This window comes from Ammodytes marinus (genome assembly GCF_949987685.1).
Source record: "Ammodytes marinus genome assembly, chromosome: 1".
Taxonomy (NCBI): Eukaryota; Metazoa; Chordata; class Actinopteri; order Uranoscopiformes; family Ammodytidae; genus Ammodytes; species Ammodytes marinus.
Window position 1 is genome coordinate 9267771 of NC_137230.1, and position 21641 is coordinate 9289411.

At 40.5% G+C, this 21641-nt stretch overlaps 1 protein-coding gene across 1 annotated transcript; it reads right to left on the reverse strand.

Moving 5' to 3' along the window:
* Positions 1-3950: 3950 nt before the first annotated feature.
* Positions 3951-21434, reverse strand: LOC307248753 (synaptosomal-associated protein 25-A-like; the record flags this gene model as incomplete). Its single annotated transcript, XM_080025245.1, has 7 exons — positions 3951-4013; positions 4305-4449; positions 5163-5282; positions 8557-8674; positions 13618-13666; positions 19975-20016; positions 21363-21434. The coding sequence occupies 7 exons, from the start codon at positions 21432-21434 to the stop codon at positions 3951-3953; spliced, it is 609 nt and encodes a 202-aa protein (XP_079881371.1).
* Positions 21435-21641: the final 207 nt, after the last annotated feature.

Consider the following 21641-nt stretch of genomic DNA (forward strand, 5'->3'; position numbering starts at 1 on the left):
CTATGGCTATGATGCTATGACTACATGACTACCACTCATACAGTAATGGAGTCAGTGCAATCTTTTTAAGATCATGTAAAATGTGTATTGTCTTAGTAAGGTGTCTTTCACTCAATACAGCAGAAGTAACATGATTGTGTTTTTAATATTTCATACACTATTAATGCCATAACATTCAAAAGGGTAAATAGCCTTTAGGCCTAGTTGGTTCTATAAAGAAATACCTATTTCATGTTCTGTCAACCACTTGGTTGTTGGGTTATTAATATTAAAAAGATTTTAAAGATATGTAAAAAAATAAAAATCCTCCATAGCAATGTATATAGCCTAACTGTTTTCACATACTGTAGGCTACAGCACTCTTCATGATGAGAAAACTGCATTAGATGTTTCAAATAGGTGGAATGCCCCTTTAATATCACAGTCCTGATAAAATAAGACTATTAAGTATGTAGGCCAGCAGAGGGAGCCCTTGTTTTAAAAATATACTCATCAACGCTCTCGTTTGTTTCATTTATTGGTCCAGCCAAATAACTGGCTGATCCCATTCCAAAGCATAATTCAATGGAGAAAGTCATGCTGATAAATCAATGTTGTATGTATCAAACCAAAAATGATCATATATGCAGGAATTGTATGTATTTATTTATTTTGTATGTATACAGTAATTTTATTGGGGCTGTGTAATGGATGTAACCAAGGTAGCAGATTACCATGGTGTGCCTATCTGTTGTTGATGCGTGTGTGTGTGTGTGTGTGTGTGTGTGTGTGTGTGTGTGTGTGTGTGTGTGTGTGTGTGTGTGTGGGTGGGTGTTCTTAGTGACGTGGTAAACTCTAATCCGCCCTAAGCCCAGGGCACCACAGTGGATGTCCATTAGTGTAATTTGTGCTGCATATCTTTCCATCTCTCTCTCTCTCTACCTGTCCGTGTCTGTCTTTCATTCCCTTCCACACTGGAGTGCTTTAAATATCTGTGTTGACGTTGCATTGTTTAGCTACTGAGATTCAGAGCAATTTACGAGTAGTTAGGATAAGATCTCTGACCTCCTGTGGAAAGAGGCGCAAAACAAAATACTCTTTTTTCAATTTGATGACTACAAACAACATTACACTACAATTATGTTGCGACGTCTTACATAATAATAGCACCTAACCAAAAAGTCTTCATAGGGTGAACAAATCTACTGTGAGTGTAAACCTTTTTTTTCTCTTACATAAAACTTGGTCATGTGACTGTGTGGAAAAAGGATAAAGTCAACTGCCACCTGTCTGTGTCAGGGGAGGGAATGACTTGGTTGAAACTGGCGCAGAGAAATCAATCTCCTCGGAATCAATCTCCTCGGAATCATAACTTTCAACATAACCTGAGATATGATTAGATAAAGGGCGATATTTGAGCATATTGGATTTTGAAATACCACTGCATTTCAATCAATCATCACATAATTTTTTTTAAGTATGCAAGAACATATCAACTCACCTTTTTAGTTTTAAGTCTTGAATTGTCACTGCAGTTCATATAGAATAATTCTGCTTATGTCTATCCTTAGAGGGATAGTTAGGTATTTTTGAAGATGGGTTGTATGGAGTACTTAGGCATAGTTAGTGTGTTACCTTATGTAGATGGCACACTATACTATACTTAGGCATAGTTAGTGTGTTACCTTATGGAAATGGCTTTCAGTGCAGTCACTATAAGTAGTTTGGCGGGGACAGAAGTCAGCCTTGTACTGTAGCAGACAGGGCCTGAAGAAATACGTTTTTACTTTACATATATAAATGGTAACTTAAGACCTTAATATCCATTTAATTGTACGCTAAACTGAGATTTTATCCACAGCTTTAGTTTTCCACCAGACGGCCGTTTATTTTTGGTATCACTCCGCCAATCAGCCTCTTGACTCAGAGCTACTGTGGATTATTCAAGAGACACAAGAAAACTAAAATAAATGGCTCCCAGTAGGCACAAAGACCTACTTCACCGGTGGGAATATGAAGGTGTATTGAACTCTGAGATCCTATTTAGTATAAATGTGCAAAAAAAAAATTGAAATTGGTTCATCCTAGCCTGAGAAAAGGCAGAAAGAGAGTAAATTTTTCTTACTGTGACATCACAGTAAGAAAAATGTAGGGTTAGGATTAACAGGACAGCTGGGCCAAGGGAAGACTGAGGGAAGACTGAGGGAAGAAAAACCTCATTCATTATATTATAATAGTGATTTTATAAACGATAGAACGCCGGTTCCGTATGGGTGAAGTATTCCTTTAAGCTGTGGATAAAATCTCAGTTTAGCGTACAATTGAACGGATATTTAGGTTTTAGGTTAGCATTTATATTATATATGTGGAGAAAATAACTTTTTTCTTCTGTCCCCATCTGCAACAGTAGGCTTCAAGACTGACTTCAGCTTACAGCGACATCTCCCTCTAAACTCCTTATAGTGACTGCGCTGACAGCCATCTCCATAAGGTTGCACACTAACTTTGCCCTAAGTACCTCATACAATCCCACTTCAAAAACACTGAACTATCCCTTTAATGTGAGATTATTAATGTTGTATGGTGAGTCCTCCTATACAACAACTGCATCCACTCCAGTTTGAAAACCACGCTTGACCTGGTGAGTTGAACAGGACCATGATGATGTTACCTCAAGCCAGTACTGACAGTCGTGAAAATAGAAAATGAAGCTCAGTTCAGTTATGACGATTTTATTGGCATTTTCCCAGGTATTCATGTACAGTCTTGGTCACAGTCTGGAGAGGTAACGAGACATGAAACAAAAAGAGTGGCACTATTGCAGATAAATATGAGCCTCTCCTCTGTGTGGCCTACATGTAGCATGCGGTTGCAATGTAAGGGCATTTTTGCCTGGATAAATTAATTATTCATTGTCTTCTAGCAGCAGATGGACATGCATAACACACTTTATGCGCTACTTGATATGAATTATGGGTAAAGCAGTCTGGCGTGGTATGTGACGGGGAAGTTAACCCCTTTGTGACAGTTGAATTGCTGCAGAACTCTCACCTCTAGCAATGATCAATTATTATCAATTATAGCCCAACATTTTTCTAATGGTCCGATCGACAATCCTGTTTGGACAATAAATAAATTCAAATATTTTCAGATACACTGAGCCTTAGATATTCAACCATTGCTTTTGAATGGTCAGATTTAGCTCCCTGAGGTTTACACTATACAATTAACAGCATTAAACTGTGTTAATACTGTTCCATCAATGAAGTTGGTAGAATACACCAGGATCAAACAATCAAAATTTTCATCCAAAAGGCTCAAATACTTAACTGAGTATCCAAGGTCTACTATGTTATTGTGAGCAGTTCCACATCTACATGAATTGGACTCAAACAGTGGCATTTGTTACAAGCTGTGAGGGCTATATAATTATATTCACAATATTCACGGCAAATCACTGTGTCCTTATCATGTAGCATTACGACATCTTAACTGCTGAACACACAGTGTGTCTGGCGTGGACGACACCGGAATACTGACATGGGGGTAGGACATCCTGGAACAAGGTGTACATACAGTTTATATTACACACAGACTTAAAAAAAAAGAGTGATGAAGAAACATGACACATGATCTAGATCAATAAAGCCGTTTTAGAAGCACTATGTACAGTGTGGAGAGAGTTTGAGCGGACAATGTGTAAGAGAACTATTATTTCTTAACAAAATCAAAAGAGTGACAACACAGAACAACACTTGACAACGACGGGAGGGAATGGGACGGAGGGATGTATGATATGTGCGTGTGTGCGAACCTCTACAAGTATCACAATAAAAGCATGACATTGCAGCGCCTGATGTCAAATAGGAAGTGGGCGCTGGGCGTTGGTGTTGGGGTCTCGGGGTTGGGTTTTGGTTGGTGTGTTTCTGGTGATAGGGGTTAGAAGGGATAAAAGTACTTTTGGCTGCAGTTTAGCCCAACATCTTTGTAGCGCGTTGGTTGGCCTCGTCGATCCTGGTCTTGTTTGAATCAGCCTGTAAGAAGAAGAAGAAAAGCACAGGCTGTTACACAGCTCAGCTAGCAGTCACCGTGTGGTTTCCAACATTTTTCGAGCCTCCCACTTCTAAATTTAAAAATGGATTCTGTCTTTGTCTACCTTGGATTAAACGTTACTTTGTTTCTCAACAAACTAGTTCATGCCGTTGCTTAGTAACAATCAAACTGACTTTTCAATGAGGCAACAACATCAAAGTCATGCTACTCTCTAGAAATCCTGCACCCTCTCCCAGCAATTAATCAACATGGCAGTGCTCATTGTACGCTACCTTGTCCATGATCCTATCGATCTGGCGGTTCTGGGTGTCGATCTCCTGGCCCATGTCCAAGGCCATGTGACGCAGATTACCAATGATCCCGCCCACCTGCTCCAGGTTCTCATCCATCTCATTCTCCCGGGCGTCATCTGTTACCCTGAAACACACAGGAGCAGAAAGTAGGAATGTTTATCGGCCAAAGATTTGACTGGAAGCTATACTGAAAACACATCACAAATCGGTATGGTACAGTACAGCACAGTGTGCAATGAGTAGTAAATGAATGAATTAACTTTAGAGTTTAAATATTGGGACACTAAAAGGCATTCTGTCTACTGGTTAAAATGTATCCTTTACGCTACGGGGTGCCCCGGTGGCTCACCGCAGTGGACCCGGGCCCGGGTCATTTAGGCCCCCCCCCCCCCCCCCTCTCTCTCTCTCTCTCTTCATTTCTACTCTGAGCTTAAAGTCTATCTGATGAGATTGTGAAAACACACAAAAAAAATCTATCCTGCTTTCCAAGGAATTAAAACCTCAACAGGAAGAAAAAAATCCTGATAGTTGAATAGGATCCATGGTGATTGAATATGAGCCATAATATTACTCAAGCCAGAGGGTGTGGCCCCCTCCAATGGCCACACAATAACAATCTGAGGGTTGCAAAATGGTAAACAAAAAGAAGAAGCCCTAAGAAAAGTCAAAATGTTCAACCTATTACACAACAAAATCTAAGACAATCCTATAGAATTTTAGATGTAAACAGTATCGCAAATGCACACACAAACACACGGCCATACATGAGCACTTATGCAGACACAGACACAAGCAGTCATGCCAGCCACACACACACACACACACACACATACTTACCTGCGGATAAAGCCCCCACTGATGGCCATCTGTTCACGTTCGTCCATTACTCTGGCCCCTGGCTGGCTGTTCACCACTCCATCCGTGTTGCTTCCCCAGGCCTGGCCCCCGCCCTTAATCCTGCCACACACACATTTCAGTCAGGGAAAGTGTATCTGTTGTCGAGTGTGTGTTTGTAAATGTAGTCAAATTTGAATTTACCTGCGTGAGTGTGTTTACTTGTATACGTGTTTGTAAATGTAACTATGACTAGAAGCACTGTGAATGTGGATGTTAGTGTAAGCTGGTCTGTATTTGTGCACTTGAGAAATAATGTGTATAGCATATATCCATGTCTAAAATGCATGTTTTCTAACAATTCACTTATCAAAACATATACAGTACATGCATATATGTTTGGAATGCAATGTGTGATATGGTGTCAAGCCGATTAGCCTACTAAAAGCGACATGCCAACCACGTATGATAGACTCACCTACATCATGCATTTGCAATATGCCAGTCAATAATTGATCTAACGTGCAGATCAATTGAATCTGAGCACAATGAGCTAATACAGTATGTGACTTGTGTTAGAAAGTAATTCATATCTTTTCAAGACTCCATCTCCCACAAGCACATATGAAGAGTGCAAACACAGAACAGAGTAACCAGACTCAAGACAGGGAGACACAAAGACGTACACAAGACATGCGGGGTTGAGAAGACACACAGGGCAGACATATAGTACACACAGTGTTTGATATGGGAAGGGAAACACATAGAGAGGAATAGGATCAGACGCATGCTGTATAGTAAAAGAGCGTGAAGCAGTTGATTGTGGAGTTGTTAGAAGAAAAAATAAAAAGGGAACAATGATCATTCTGCATGCAAGACCAGGTAATGCACTAGCTGTGTTCAGCCCTTCATTTTATCTGGATGGATAAAACTGTAGGAGGGTACACTGTATACAGTCAAATAGGAAAATGCAATTCTTAGCGTTTGTGTTTATATGCTGGGATTATCTGATGGGTGGAGGTCACCACTGAATACAACACATAACCAAAGTTGGGGCTACTGGAAAGTTGTATTTTAAATTTTCAATGAAATGCAATTACTGTTGATAATATTGTTTATGTGAAGTGGTGAACTTCACCCATCGTGGTCCCCAGACAGTCCATAACAACAAGCAAGAATTATTTTTCTTATGCTATTTGTCCCAGGGCTGCCATATGAAGAGTCTACATCAGATGAAAGACATGACATAACCAAAGGATTACATAACAAGTGATTCATGATCGGGAGGATCAAAGAGCTATAGAATCTACACAAGATCTGAACCCCATACCGTCCCATATGGAAGCAGGACCTAAATGATCCCACCGGATGCAGCAAACTCCTTATATAGATTCATAAAACTAAAAGTGTAATCCAAAATCTGGTGGTGACTATTTAAAGCATAAGAACACAGGCTCCTACACAATGACGGCCGTGATACAAATACAGCAGATTAAATCCATGTGCTACTGTCACGTTCTGGGTTGTAAAAAGATATTTTGATTTATTGAATCTCTAGGGTGGATTTAAAACTTGTGCTAGTGCACAGCAAAATCAAAATAAATACTAACATGAACCATTTTAGCTCAGATCTCACACAGAGGTTTTTTGTTTTTGGCTCTGTTGAGTCCTTTTCGTCAAGGAGACTCTTAACTAATACCTGACTTTAGACATACAGTCAATGTGCTGCGTTTGGTAAATCATTTAGGCATCACTTCATCAGTCCCCAGGAGAATGTCTGACAGACAGCTTCCTGCCCAGCACAAAATAACCCATACAACCATCTATTTCTAGGTTTGTCAGTCACTTGTGTTTTCTATAGCTCTTAGATAGACAACTGTATACAGTACATGTATAAGTTCCAAATGTAGTATGCACAGACATGACACAATGGCCATAGTTTGGCTGCTGGGGCCATAGAACAGATCACACAGGAGTTTGGCAATAATGGCTTTGGGAATCCATCTTCATATCAAAGCTTTCAAATCACAAATGTGGGATTTAAGAGCTTTAATATTAAAATGGTAACAACGGATGTTGTTTAGTGAGCTCAGAGAACATTTTTGCCTTGCTCTTGCATGATATTTCAATATGTAGGACTGCCCTGAGGGAAGAGAAGCAGGGGCCAGCTAAGGCATCCAGCAGGGTTTCTGCAGGTCAAACTGTAGGACCTTTTTAAAAAGACCTTTATAAATACAATTTAAGGCCTACTTTACATCCATACTGTCAAAAAAAGGTATGTAACTTCATGATTCTTACAATTTTTAACACCTGTCAAATTTAAGACATTTCTACATATTGTATACCTACAGAAACCCGGTAAAGTTACAACTTGTAATATGAGGGTCATAGGCAAGTGGGTGTTTTAAATGAAAGTAATTTAAAAGTCTTAGCATCCATCATTCAACAATAAAATGTGTTTTTTTACTGGATGTGTTTGAGAATAAAGTGACTGTGGTGGTTGGAATAAAAAGGTTGCACCGCCTGCAAATCTATGATGACAGTTCACAAGACACCCTGACCTAAATGTTCTAAAGAATGAACATAAAATAGCATATATTCAAGTATAAGATCCGATCTAAGATTATTTGACCCCATAACCCCATTAATCCTAAAGGAATAGTCTGACATTTTAGGAAATATGCTTATTAGCTTACTTGCACAGATTTCAGTGATGAGATTGATATCACTCTTGTGTGTACCGCAAATATAAAATGACATTTTCTTGATTATACTAACATTAACGTACTGCAGGAACCCCATGAAATGAATGAATTTGTGTATAAAATATATATGTAGCTATATATATATTTAAAAAAAAACACCAACATTATTAGTTTTCCCAATGGCAGACAAATGAATAAAATTACAATGAGACATTTAGCGGAGAAGGCAACTAGTTGATATATGCTTGGGTTGGACTTTGTTCACAGCATGATGCGTCACCCTGCAGGGTGTAAGGGCTGGGGCTTGGGTTGGGTGTATGAGGGTGGTGGGTTCAATGGCCCAGATCCCTGCTGATGCTCCTGGGAAGAGAATCTCTCATCCAATGAGCAATGAAGGGCTTTAGCTGACAAAATGGCATCCAACCTGTTGTGCAGTTGTGTGTGTTGTTCATGCATGCACACAATCTTTCACTTCATCTCAGTCTTCATAAGTAAAAAGACACCCACACACATGCCATGCAGTACTGGTGCCTGTTTGGAGAGTGTGTGTTGTTGTGGCTAAAGGCCTGGACTGCTCACAGCACAGTTCACCATGCTCTACACACCGATGCAGGCACAGGCACACGGATAGAGAGAGGCAGGAAGGCAGGCACTGAAAACACATGCAGTCGGGCGACACAGGCAGCACCTACTTGTTACAGGGACATGAACATAGACCACAGAACTGTCCTAGATTGTTCAAATTCTTTTCTGCATCCTTCATGTCCTTATTGATTTGGTCCATCCCCTCCTCGATGCGCTCCAGTTGTTCTGATTAGCAACACATTGTCATATTTCCACGCAAATGAACGAGAGCAAGAGAAGAAAAAAAGAGGAGGAAGAAGAAGTCGCGGCATGGGAGGAATAGGGAGGGGAGGAGAAAGGGAGAACAAAGGAGAAGAGACAAAAAAAGACATTGACTGAGACAAAAGACATAAGACATCAGACATCACCACCACCACCAGCACTGGACAGGCAAGAGCATGGGGCTCCCTACCGGTACCTACTTTTCAATACATGGGCATATGCTATGGCATACGCTACAGCATCCTAAATTTTTCATATCTTTCTCGGCCTCCTTCATGTCAGCGTTCACCTTGTTCATGCCATCTTCCAAACGTTCAAGTTGTTCTGGTGAGGAAAAAGGCACGAGAGTAGTGAAATAAAGGTGACTGCTTTGTTATTTTTCGTAGGGTTGACACCCTGCTACTCTACAGTGCAAGAGGCAAAATGGTTCAGCTAGATGCAGATGGCAAAGCAGGCAAGATGCTGGTCTGAGAAAGACAGTGTTTCATGGATTTGAGGAAAAGCATCATTCTGGCACATGATAGTCATAGAGCTACAGAGCTCTGGTTCAAGGTCTGAACTATGGCTTTCTGGCTGGTTTATGGGTTAAAGGACAGGATAGCAGTAATCTCCATCAGTGGAAAAGGCTTTTTGTCTTCCAGGAAATCCTCCCAGCGTTTGATTAGTCCCAGTCTAGTGCAGGTGATCAGATAACTATGAGAAACGAACTATAAGAAACGAGAGCTACTGATCCACAAACAAGGCCTGTTGTAAAGGAAATGTCAGTATTTCCTCAGAAAAGAGGCCTCATACAACATAGTACTGTAGCGTGGCAGACTGTTGATTGTATTTAGTCTCCACGCTCCAAGAGTTGTCTCAAAATTCCAAGAAGAAGAATAGACCGTTCTTAAAAGCTAATGAGATAGGATCATGCATTTTTGGCTAACTTTAAGGTAGAAATCTATGTGTGTGCAAAGTGCAGCACAGGACAACTCAATAGCCTACATTATAATCCCAGGCCAAGGGAGGAATTGAATGGAGGAGGAACGTGAGAGAGAGAGAGCGAGAAAGAAAGGGGAGCAGCCACGCCAGATTTAACAACCTAACAGCTCCACTTCATCTGAGGATTACAGTGTGGGGACCTCCCCACCTGACACAAATCCAGTCATTTTGTTTTTTTACAGTAAGCATATTGACTTGTTGTAGTACAATAAGCAAAGGTGTTACTAATAACATTAATGATGGCTCGGTTAAGTTTGCTAGCGAATGCATAAAACCAGGTCCGAGAACGTGAGCAGCTAAATAGAATTAAGCTGTCATTCATTTTATTATTGAGACGTGTTTTTCCCACAGTGCCTGATCAAAATGTCTGCTGTGATAAAGAGTCATTACATCTATGTCTCTTTATGGAGTGAGGTGAGAGAAAACCAAGACGAACCAGAGAAAAAAGTGAACTGAACCCTTCCTGCTCCTTCAGAGGCTCCACCCCCAGACGTGCCTTGCCATCAGAAGTCATCACTCACTACCTGTCCAATAGCATTGTTGTGACGTCATGAACACTTAAAGGTAGCAATCCGCTACAGGCAGCTGATTGGTTGGAGAAGTGTTGAAGGGCTCAGTCCAACTCCCTTTGAGTACATACCTGTTTACAGAGCCTGGGCCACACACAGTATGGACAGGGAGCGGATGGTGAGGAGATGTTAGCTGATTTAGACAAAGTGTTTTGGAATGGTTTAGCTGACTCCACATTTAACTCCATATCGTTAATCGTTTTGAATTGGTTAGTGTTTTGATTCACGCCTCTCACTACCTTCTGCATGGCAACAGCAACTAGTGGATACATGGGTATTGTAGTTAGTATCATTAGCATTACATTATATATTATGATATTTTAATGTCATTAAATGGCGGTGTGTAAATAAAGTTTATCAGTGTCACGGGGCTAAGCTGTGATGGCCCCACATTTTCCGGAAATGATGTGGTAAAGAAAAGGATCTCCAGTTATCAGTTTAAGGCGATTAAATTTGATCGTTACCAACAAAATTCAAGAACAAACCACACTTTCAACCTGCAGAAGATACCTTCTATCAGACTCAGAGCTAAAATGATGGGAGTGGCTGCTCGGGCTCACTGAGGCAGAGCTGCCATCCATCAGACCTGACGGAGGTGTAATTCAGTTCAACATGCATGTAACAGCAGGAAGAGACCCATTAGCTGCAGTGAGACCTCCACCCTAGGTAATGCATCACCACAAGGGATTATAAATGTCCTCCTATGTATGATCTGTAAGCGTGTGGTATGTGTGTGTGTGTGTGTAAAGGGCAGAGGGATTAGTTTCACTTAACAAGACTCTATTTATTTGCACAGCCTTGGAAAACTATTACTTTTTAAATCTTGTCTCTTTTATTTTTTGTCAATATTAGATTACGGGGTGTAACGGTTGTTTGATATAGATCGATATATGGATTCATTCAACGCCCAAACATCCATATACGTATATCATCGTCTTTAATATAGGCTCTTATTTTGACAATCTATCTGCACATCTGAGTGTGGCCCTATTTCCACTAAAGGAATGGATTGTTTTTCATTTAAATCTGGAACAGCTCAGAAATTAAATGGTAAAATCATATTTTAGTTTTGATATAAATGTATCAGATTGTGCTAAATAGGCATACCGTATTATCATGAATCAATCTAATATTGTATCGTAATGAAAAAATGTAGTTATGAAACTAGCGACGATTCATAGCCCTAATAAGATAACTTGATGCAGACAACAGGGAAATATGTCCCAGCCTCCAACGTGACAGGGTTGTGTACTTCAGTTCATTGCTTACAGAAAGGCGGGGTAAGGTAAGTGAGAAGGACAGATCGAATGGAAGAAGAAGAGAAAAAGCTTTGCCATTTTTGTAACCAAAGCGATCTCCAAGGCAAAGGGACATGAACAGAAGAATGTAGAGGTCAGGAGAGAAATGTGGAGGAAACTATAACAGGGACTGGTGGAAAGAATAGAACAAGAGGAAGACAGAAAGTGAGAGAGACAGACGGGGGGTCGGGTTAAGAGGACGATTGCCGGGAGGTGTAATTTAAATCTGTGAATTGATTACTGTCCCGTGCTCACAGCAGTGAGCAGCACACTGTGTGGGAGAAGAGGGAGGGAGAGGGAGGGGCAAATAGGCTACATGTTCCTTTGACAGGCCAATTAGGCTGCCGTCACGCGTGGAGCTTAGCACAAGCCCTTGGTAACACACATACACACAAACACAATTGCTCTACATGCACTATGACTAGATGATCCTCCACACACAGACACTACACATGTACGTAACAGTAGAAACAAGGAATTTCCCTTTAAGTCTTGACCAGATTAGTCTGATGACAGCAGACACACACACATTGTTAGTGGCAGTGTGTGTTTTACTCTAACTGCTGTGTGGATCAAACCTGTCACTTTTGTAAAGCTCTGAAAAAGATTTACAAAATTAAAGATTTCTGGTTCTAGCAAAGCCGCTGGCAGAGCAAAGTGAGCAGCTTGTCGATAAGTTAGGTTAAGTATTGTACTATCACTATGAACTGTATGAAAACTATTAACTGTGAAACACGTAGCCAACTGTATATTTTAGAAGATTTCTAACTCTGACATTCATATGTTTTTTTTATGAGAGCAGGGCATGTAGAAATAAAACAAAGTCATACTGACTGTCATCTAGGTTACATACAGTACAAGCTTACACACTAGCTACTGTAGTTCAACCCAGTGGTGCACTCTTGAACACTCTTTATCTTTTGCTGCTACTTACAATCTACATCTAATCAAGCTTTAGAGAGCAGCACACAAGCAATTTAGTATCGCACTTGAAGAAAGGTGAAATCAGTGCAGCAGAGGTCGAGGTACTGGGACTTTTACTGCATAACGCAATACAGAATTAGTGAGATTGGTACAGTAGAGTGGCTGTTTTATTCTGAAATGGTGGCTCAAATCAGAACTGGACACAATCAAATCACTTATCAAAACCCACCTCTTTAGATTAGCCTTCAACCTCCAATAATCCTACACTTCACTTGTGTTTTATATGTTAACGGACTGTGTTCTTTCACTTGCTTTTGATGTGCTTGTTCCTTCATGCACTGGTTTGATTGTTTTTGTTAAGTGTCTTTGAGTACTTTGAAAGTGCTATACAAATAAAATGTAGTATTATTAACTCGGTTGGGAGGATGTGGAACAATACGAGAAGAAAATAGTGCACCTGTCACTTTATTATCTAATTATCTTTCCCCTCTTTAAAAACACCTAATGATAAAGAATATATATATGTATTACCTGCTGACCTCTGACCTCTCACTCATTTAGTCGGTTGGTCGGTCGGTCAGTCAGTCAGTCAGTCAGTCAGTCAGTCAGTCAGTCAGTCAGTCAGTCAGTCAGTCAGTCAGTCAGTCAGGAAGTAGGTTTCATAGAGCATATTTAAAAGCACTGTTTGGTTTTATTTTAATGGGTTTTATATTCTTGTTCTACTGCTTAGAGATACTTAAATTATACATCAGTAAGATGCATTCAATATGAACGCATTTCTCTGACAAAAACAGTAAGCATGGAAGTGATAAGGAGGCAAAGCAGAAGGATAGCGTACTCATTTTAGCCACATAAGCTCAGAACGCAGAGGAGGTAACGGGGCAGGTGCTTTGGCAGAAGCATACAAAGAAATAAACTGTTCTTCTACTTAAGTAAGCATAAAACCATAAAGCAAATCATCCAGCGTTGTGAATTTATTTGATCCTACAACCTTATACTAGATCTACTGCTGATAAGGACTCTCCCATTATAGAGCATGAGATTGCAGCGAGAGAATAAGGGTAGCAGAGCAGATTTAAAAAGTGAAGACAGACGTTAGGGAGATAGTGTTTAGTGTCTCTCCCTGTCAACTCACCTCCCTGCTCATCCAACATGACCAGAGTCCTGATGCCGGCATCTTTACTCTGACAGACAGAGACAGAGAGAGAGAGAGAGAGAGAGAGAGAGAGAGAGAGAGAGAGAGGAAAAAGAAAGAGAAGTTAGAGAAAAAAGGAATAAATGTGACAGATCAGTGAAGGTCATCAGAGCAGAACAGAGCAGAGGTGGGTCAAATTACAGTTTGAAATAATTTTTTGTTCAGTGTGACTGATCACGTCTGGCCCAACTGAACCAGCGGCAATCTAATATCTTGACATCTTGGGAATGATACATATCTTTGCTGTCAAAAGTTGGACAGAAGATCCATACCTCTCCGTACCACATACTGTATATGCGGTAAATATGAAGCTAAGGTAAGTATAAGGACGAAAAACAGGAGTGTCCGCTTGCTTGGCTCTGTCAAAACGTAATGGAATCCAGAGATGAAAGCGAGGGGTAACAATCTTTGCATCACGTTATTAGCAAGACAGCCAATGAACTTACAGCATTTTCCAAAATCTTGAACCATTGTGATGAGAATTATTGCATATTGTACATACAGGACTCTCCTAACGAATGCGTATTCCACACCTCTCAGACAGCTTACACCCAGCCTAGTGTCTTCAGACTGTCTCAGAGCTCCCCCCTCTTCACATGACTGGCCAATCAAAACACACTGCATTGTTGTTCATGGCGAACTGAATACATTGTTGTAAAAGTATAATATGTGACTTGCTCTCTGATTCTGCACAGTTACAGTTGCCACGTTTCCATTTAAATGCAAAGGAAATCTTTTGAATGTTCTCAAAAACACTAAAAGAAAGGAAATGGGAATTAGGTGTGTAAAGTTTGAGAAGCATGTCTCATAAGGAGACATAACTACATCCATACACCAACAACCAGTAAGTGTACAGAAAAAGAAAGCCTCCTTAAATCTCAGAATAAATAAGCATGATCCTGCACAGATTCCGGGGATAAACTTGTCAACCAAATGTTATGTGCTATATATTTGTTATGTTCACTGGTCTAGTACCAGAGATTTTGTGACAATGCTCCAGTAATGTAACATTCAGACTTGGCTTGCAGAGCAGTCACCTGCTCAAACACACAAGCAGACCATATTTACGCTGTTATTTCTCGCTACATACAAACGCTGGGCTCCAACACATAATAACACACTTCAGTGGGCAAACAATAACCATATTAACCTGCGCACACACAGAACAAAGCAACAGCTTTGTGCCCTCCATGAGCCTGAGGCTTCCTCTGACGGGATATTAAAGACCGTTCAGTTCACGCATCAGATACGTTGGATCAAAGTGTGCTCTGACCTTCTTAGAGCAGTGATAGATCAATGCTGGAGGCCAGTCAGACAAGCTGCTGATATTAGTATCCATCACACCGACTTTGAAAGAGATCTGCCAGTGGCCATGTATCTGTATTATTGGGGCGCTAAATGGGTGTGCTCAGAATGTTTTCTCTGGATGACTGAAAATCAGGTTAGACAGAGAAAAGGGTTTTATCAAATGAATGATAATCAAATAATCTGTAGAACAGTAACTTTTGTTTGCAGATACATTATATGTGCTTAACCGTGGTGGAATAGCTGCCAGGTGACCTCACTGGACAGCACAGTACAGGATGTGTGACCATGCCAACTGGCATCGTCTGGTGGGATGACCGCACACCTTTTTGTATGGCTAGTTCAACGCCCACACACCCATGTATACAGACTATCAGGTGTTTTTCACACTTTGCTGTGTCGCAGTGATTCACAGAGCCTCCTATAAGGTTTTCAGCAGTTTCTCCCAAAATAACTTTCTGCTCAGGAACACGGAAGGTGGGTGGCAACTTTCCTGGAGATTGATAGAGATGAATATTTAAAACACATCTTTCTTTATTTCACTGGTCTTCTTTTATATGCAGAATAAGTGCTGGAGTAAATTTTGTTCATTTTGAGCACATTTGGTTGACTAACAACGTTTTCTTTACTTCAAACTTAAATTGTGTTCAGCGCCTGTGTTGTCTTAAAGGTGAACTGAATCTAAAGGTGAAAAAATAAAGGAATACAGGCAATACATGAGAAGAAAATGTAATAATTGATGGAAAAAATACAGAAAGAAGAACAGAAAAGGAAACAAAGGCCTGCTGATATAAAGTCCTGTGTGGCCCTGAGTCTATGGTATTGATTGAGATTAAGATATCCATTCTGCTGTCTCCTGACATCTATTTAAATTCAGTCACTGTGGAGACTAATGACCCACTTGTCCTCCTGCTGCCCTGCTCTGTTCAATCAGTACCTGAGTTCATATCTGAAGAACAAAAATACACTGAAGCTACACATATTGTAATTCAATCAATCATCCTAACTAATTAAAAGCAAGACATAAAGTATACCATAATTAAGGCTTTTTCCTCAAATCTTCAAGTATCAATATTTTAATTATTGAGTGATTCCCACCTCCAGAGAATCAATTAAAACCATTAATTATTTCGTTTTTTTGTATATATTTTTTTCTCATCAAGGTAAAAGTTAATAATAATAATCATGAATAAAATAGTCACGTTACTGCCTGCATAAATGTAATATCACGTCCATCTTGTAATGTGTTATCATCAGATGTCCTGTGTCCCTGCCACATACTGTACATTATTGGATAAGGACTTGATATCCATAACAGACTCCTCTCCACCTCTCTATCTTACTCTCTTTCTTCATTTCCGTCTCTCTCTCTCTCTCTCTCTCTCTCTCTCTCTCTCTCTCTCTCTCTCTCGCCAGTCTTGGAGTTTTTCATTTCTCTTCCCTACAGGCCTGATGCAATCAAACTCTCTGCGTGAAAGCGAATAAGTGTATTTCCCACACACACACACACACACACACACACACACACGCACGCGCACACACACACACACAGGACAGAATACCCATGTCTTGCACAGTTGGTCCAGAAAATGAATTATAGGTTACATTTGCATGAGTCAAGGACACATTACATCACTCAGGGTGTTGCTACTGTCTGACCACCACCTGACATTGTCCAACAGTGTTTAAAGGGATACTTGTGTTTCCAGGAAAGAACATCCTCAACAGTTTTTTGGCTTATGTAGATGCGTTATGGCAGTAATACATGTGCACTGTATATATCCAAAGCAGTGTGCATAAGGAGACACTTTGCAGCCAAAGAGGTGCACATGAAATAATATAATGATAACAGTAAAACCGTATTAAAATATGTCATACAACAAATCAACATTATCACTGACACCACTCTTGATGTCAAACGACAGCAATACATATATTTAAATTGTTTGCTAATCAAGTGTATTCAAATTAGCCTGGTGCATTTTCATTAACCATACATTGCTTTCACTGTGTTGCTCTCACTAAGCTAGGTTCATAGGTATCAAACTAGGTATCAGGCTGACGAGTTAAACAAGAGCAACCTACTGAGCACAGAAGTAGAATAAGCTCATGTTTCTAACAGTGTGGGTGAGATGTTTGGATCATGAAAGGGCAACGCTTGATGGAGAATTATCCTGCCGTAGCACTTATGATGTAGAACACTATTGAATTTCTTGAATTAAATCACTAACTACTCTGGTTGAAAATGATGATATTAAGATGCTTAAATCTTGAGCATTACTAAAATACAATTTAAAACAATTCAAACCCATCTATTTTATGTATTGGTGTGAGCTTCACTATTTCTTAGCTCCAGCTCCACATAAATAGTACAGGAGGACAGCTTAAACTAAATGCCATCATTGTCTTTGACTCTTTTTCTAGCAGAACGCATATAATTAAATTTTGCGAATATGTTATCTGACGTGGTTTTTAGTTCTCTATCAGATCTGGACAGGCCTGAGTGGACAGGTATCGCTGCATAGATCTCACAGGGAGATCACTGTATGAGTGTGCTGCCTGCTCCGACTGCACTCCCCTCATTCGATTAGTGTAAGTACACTATTAACCCCGTGCTAACACAGAGGTCATGGAGTATTAGCACATGCTCACTATTTACTGGAAGGAAAGGTGAACTGTGCGGTCAGAAACAGAATCCTTCTCAGTACCGAATAATAGAAAAAATAAAAGTACCAGATGAGTCGGTTCTCTGTTAAAAAGTTCCTAGGGCCGGAGAAGGTTTTACGACCTCTGCTTTGTTTTTCAATACTGGAAACATGTGGAGTAATAAAACGTGATAAATGAAATGAATCAGTGTGTCACATGACTTTCTTTGACCTTCATTAGAAGGTTAAAGCATCAAGCCAGACTGTTCAGGTCATAAACTAAAATACACAAAGGGATTTTATGGCATCCGGTGTACTGAAGAAGCATGTTGAAGAGGCATGCTGGCTCTCATCCATTATCCATGCTGCCTCATTGCTACATTGCATGTCTCTTTTTTTTTTGTTTTGTTTTTTACCTTTATTTATACAGGTAAATTCCATTGAGAACGAAGACTCTTCTACAAGGGAGACCTGTTTTCCTTTCCCACGTTACCATTCACACACACATTCATACACCGATAGCAGGCTAACTATCGACATTCACACGAGGCAAGGTGGGTGAAGTGTCTTGCCCAAGGACACAACAACCATGACACAGGTGGCAGGGCGGGGATCGAACCTCCAACCTCTCTATTGCGTATATGTCCCCATGGTGTTGCTAAGTGAGAGGGGTAAAGAGCATGTTGTCAGCCAGAGAGGAGACGAGGAGAGGCCAAAGCATGACACAGTCAGTAGTTGTTGGTCTTTCTTTAAGGAAACACACTCTGGACTAACAAACGAACAGGTGGAAATGAACAAGTAGCATTCCCTTGGCATTATCCTCAAAGGTCAAACATTTGGCCATTGAAAAGGCTGGTCTTTCGGGCAGGTTACCGTACAGGCCAGCCTCAGGTCTCCCTCTGTCACTCAGGGATTTAGCTAATTAAGACGCGTGCCTGGTGTAAGGGGTTAGAGCAGGGCCACGTCTATGAAGGTAGTAGCAGGTTCTAGATTGTCCTGGCATACTGATACAATGTCCCAACCAAGAGTAAGAAACAACCTACAGTTCAGCAGCCCACCACGTGATCCTAAAGGAGACACTGTGGTGGCAAGGCCGTAGCCAGGATTGGTCATATACAGAGGTCGAAAATGACCTACCCCAAAAGACTGCTCTCCTGTCTAAAAATCGTTTTCATAAATTATATTATTTGACAATAAGTAAGGGTCATGCATATGGCAAAGGCAATATATTCATCGCAACATTAATTATCAATCCAACATTAGTAGAATTGTCAGGTTAGCTGCATCTACATTGAATTTCAGCATAACATTTTGCATCTTATTTTTGGCAGTGGTAGCTCTACTTTTTCTGTACTAGTCTGAACCATTTTACTTTCTCACCCTCCCTCTTTTCTCTTTGCCTGTGGCTCCACCTCGGTTACCTTCCCAAACAATCTTTTGATTGGCTTTTAGCCTATTTGACATATTTATTCAGGTGAATAAGATGTGCAAAGCCTCTTCCAATAAGAGGTTGGCAGATAGCAGTTGCCTCGCTGGGACTGGGAATTGAACCCCGGACTCCTGTACCAAAGTGGTGTTAAGTTATCCAGCTGGCACCAAATGTTTTTGTTCTACGGGACAAAAACACTCTGCAATTGTTTCCAGATGTCAGATGTATCTGCAACTACGTATGTGCCCACTGACGCTGCGTTAATCAAAGGACAGGTGTTTCATGAGCTCTTATTTCACGTAATAAATTAAACAAAACCTGAAGAAAAAATGACAAAGTACATGAGCTTGTGTCTTCAATGGATATAAGCTAGTGTGGTGGTCAGAACTGCTTTGTCTGGATCCACACGAACCACTGAAACAATCAGCAGAGTTCTTCCTCAATGGGTCTCAGGTTAAATGTGCTGATCTCACTCTACTGTGTGAGTGTTTTGGTTAGGATGAGGCACAATAAACATTGGTTGATTCACGTTTCTCCCCCCTGCTAAATAAAAATCATTATTACAGAATTTGCTGAGAGACTGAGAAATCAGTTAGTGGATAAAAAGCTAAAGTCTGTCCTCTTTAACAGTGCTGAGGAGCTGATCCAGCAGCTGACAGACCAGGTAAATCAAAGCCACAGTCTGGTTCCTTCCCTGTTGAATTCACCCAAAATGGACTGACCATGTAGTGAACAAAAACAAAAATGTCTCTACACTTCCACGGCCAACTTCATATCCACCTCCATTATCAGTGAATGTCAACAGATGTAAATGAAAACACCAAATAAAATTCTTGTTGGTGGAATCACATGAGCAGGCCTATTCCCTCTCTGCTGGGGCTGGTCATGTGATGGGTGTCAGTGGATCATTGGACTCACCTCTTCCACCAGAGACAGCATACGCCGGGTGCTCTCCAGAGACTGCAGGGAGGGAGAGAGAGAGAGAGAAAGAGAGAGAGAGAGAGAGAGAGAGAGAGAGGGTAAATGATTAACTAAAAGTCCACAAGAAGAGCCAACACAGTACACCACCTGTTAACAAATATCAGTTATGTTATTACATGATGCCACTGTTGATTTTTATGAAAAACCTGCCCCCAACTTAAATAGTTATTTTCCATCAAATACATTATCGGTGCTCTGAGATTTTTTTAATATATGTCAAAGATAAGCAACAACATTGGTATTGACGCATTATTTGTTTTTGTGCAGAGTCAGATTTAAGATGTAGGACCATTTGTGTCTTTTATGAAGTGGACATTTTTGCTAACAAAGCCAAAATGGTTGACGAATCAAAAGTTATATAACTTACTTTGATTATTCTTCTGCTCTTCCCTGAGGATCGTTTATCTGATTCCTGACTTGTTTATGCCAACTTTCTAACCTCTACACGACCCCTTCTAATCCACTCTATTTCTTAAACCAAACACTTCTTCATTTCTAAACCTCATTTCACTCTTTCCCATTTCTTATTTCCTCATCTCCTGCTTGTCCTTAGGCATTCTGTTGCTCCATCCATCCATCCATCCATCCCTGCCTGCCTGTCTTATTTCTCCCTTCCCGTCCCTCCCATCACGTCCATGGAGCCCCTCCATCTTGCATTATCTCCTCATGAAAGTTTAATGAGGCCATTTGAACTGCTCTATTATTCTGCTGCACAGAATGATCTGCTCTTCCTGAACTCTCCTCAACTCATTAAGAAGGCCAAAGTTCTCCCTTCCCCAAAAAAAGCGCCGCCTTGATGAACGAGAACAGAGTGCTAAAACAAGGGGAGGTCAAATCACAGCAGCTGTGTCTGACAGCCTGGAGAGCTTAAGAGACACATTTGTGTCCATAGAAGAACAGGTTATTAAAAATGACAAGTCACTATTTTCATACCACAGACTAGAAATCCTTTTCGAGTGTAGAACAAGTTTTGTGAAAAAGAATACCTGGTAAGTGGTAAGATATAATTAGAATGAAAGTTAGAAGGTTTGCATTTGTCTTCTTAATTAAGTAGAGGTTAGGAGTTGAAAAGATGAAATACCGTGATATAAAAATAAATAAAACAGATGATAAGGGCTGTGCTAAAAAATGTATACTGAAATATATCGTGATATTTATTTCTGTGGTAGTTGTATCGTATTGTCAGAGGATCATATAGAATCCCATTTGACCACACCACCAAAAAGAGTTGCACCCTATCTTAAAGAGATACTGTAGGCTAAACTGTATTTACTTGAAAAACATGATGTTCATTCAGGTGTAAACAAGTGTGTCTTCTACTGTACCTCATCAGCTATCGTGTCTGCGCGTGTCTGCAGGTCGGCCAGCTCATTGCGCATGTCTGATTCGTCCGCCATGGTGACTGTAGCAAGGTTGACCTCAAACTAGAAAGGCTGAGAGGGAGGGAGAGAGACAGAGAGACAGAGCGAGAGAGAGAGAGAGAGAGAGGTTAGTACATCAACAATACTGCAAATGAATCTATATGATAGATGTTGCCTTATTCATCATGTGACCTGGAGGGTAAGAATCCGAAGATGACAGAACATTAGCAGGGTTAAGTCCTG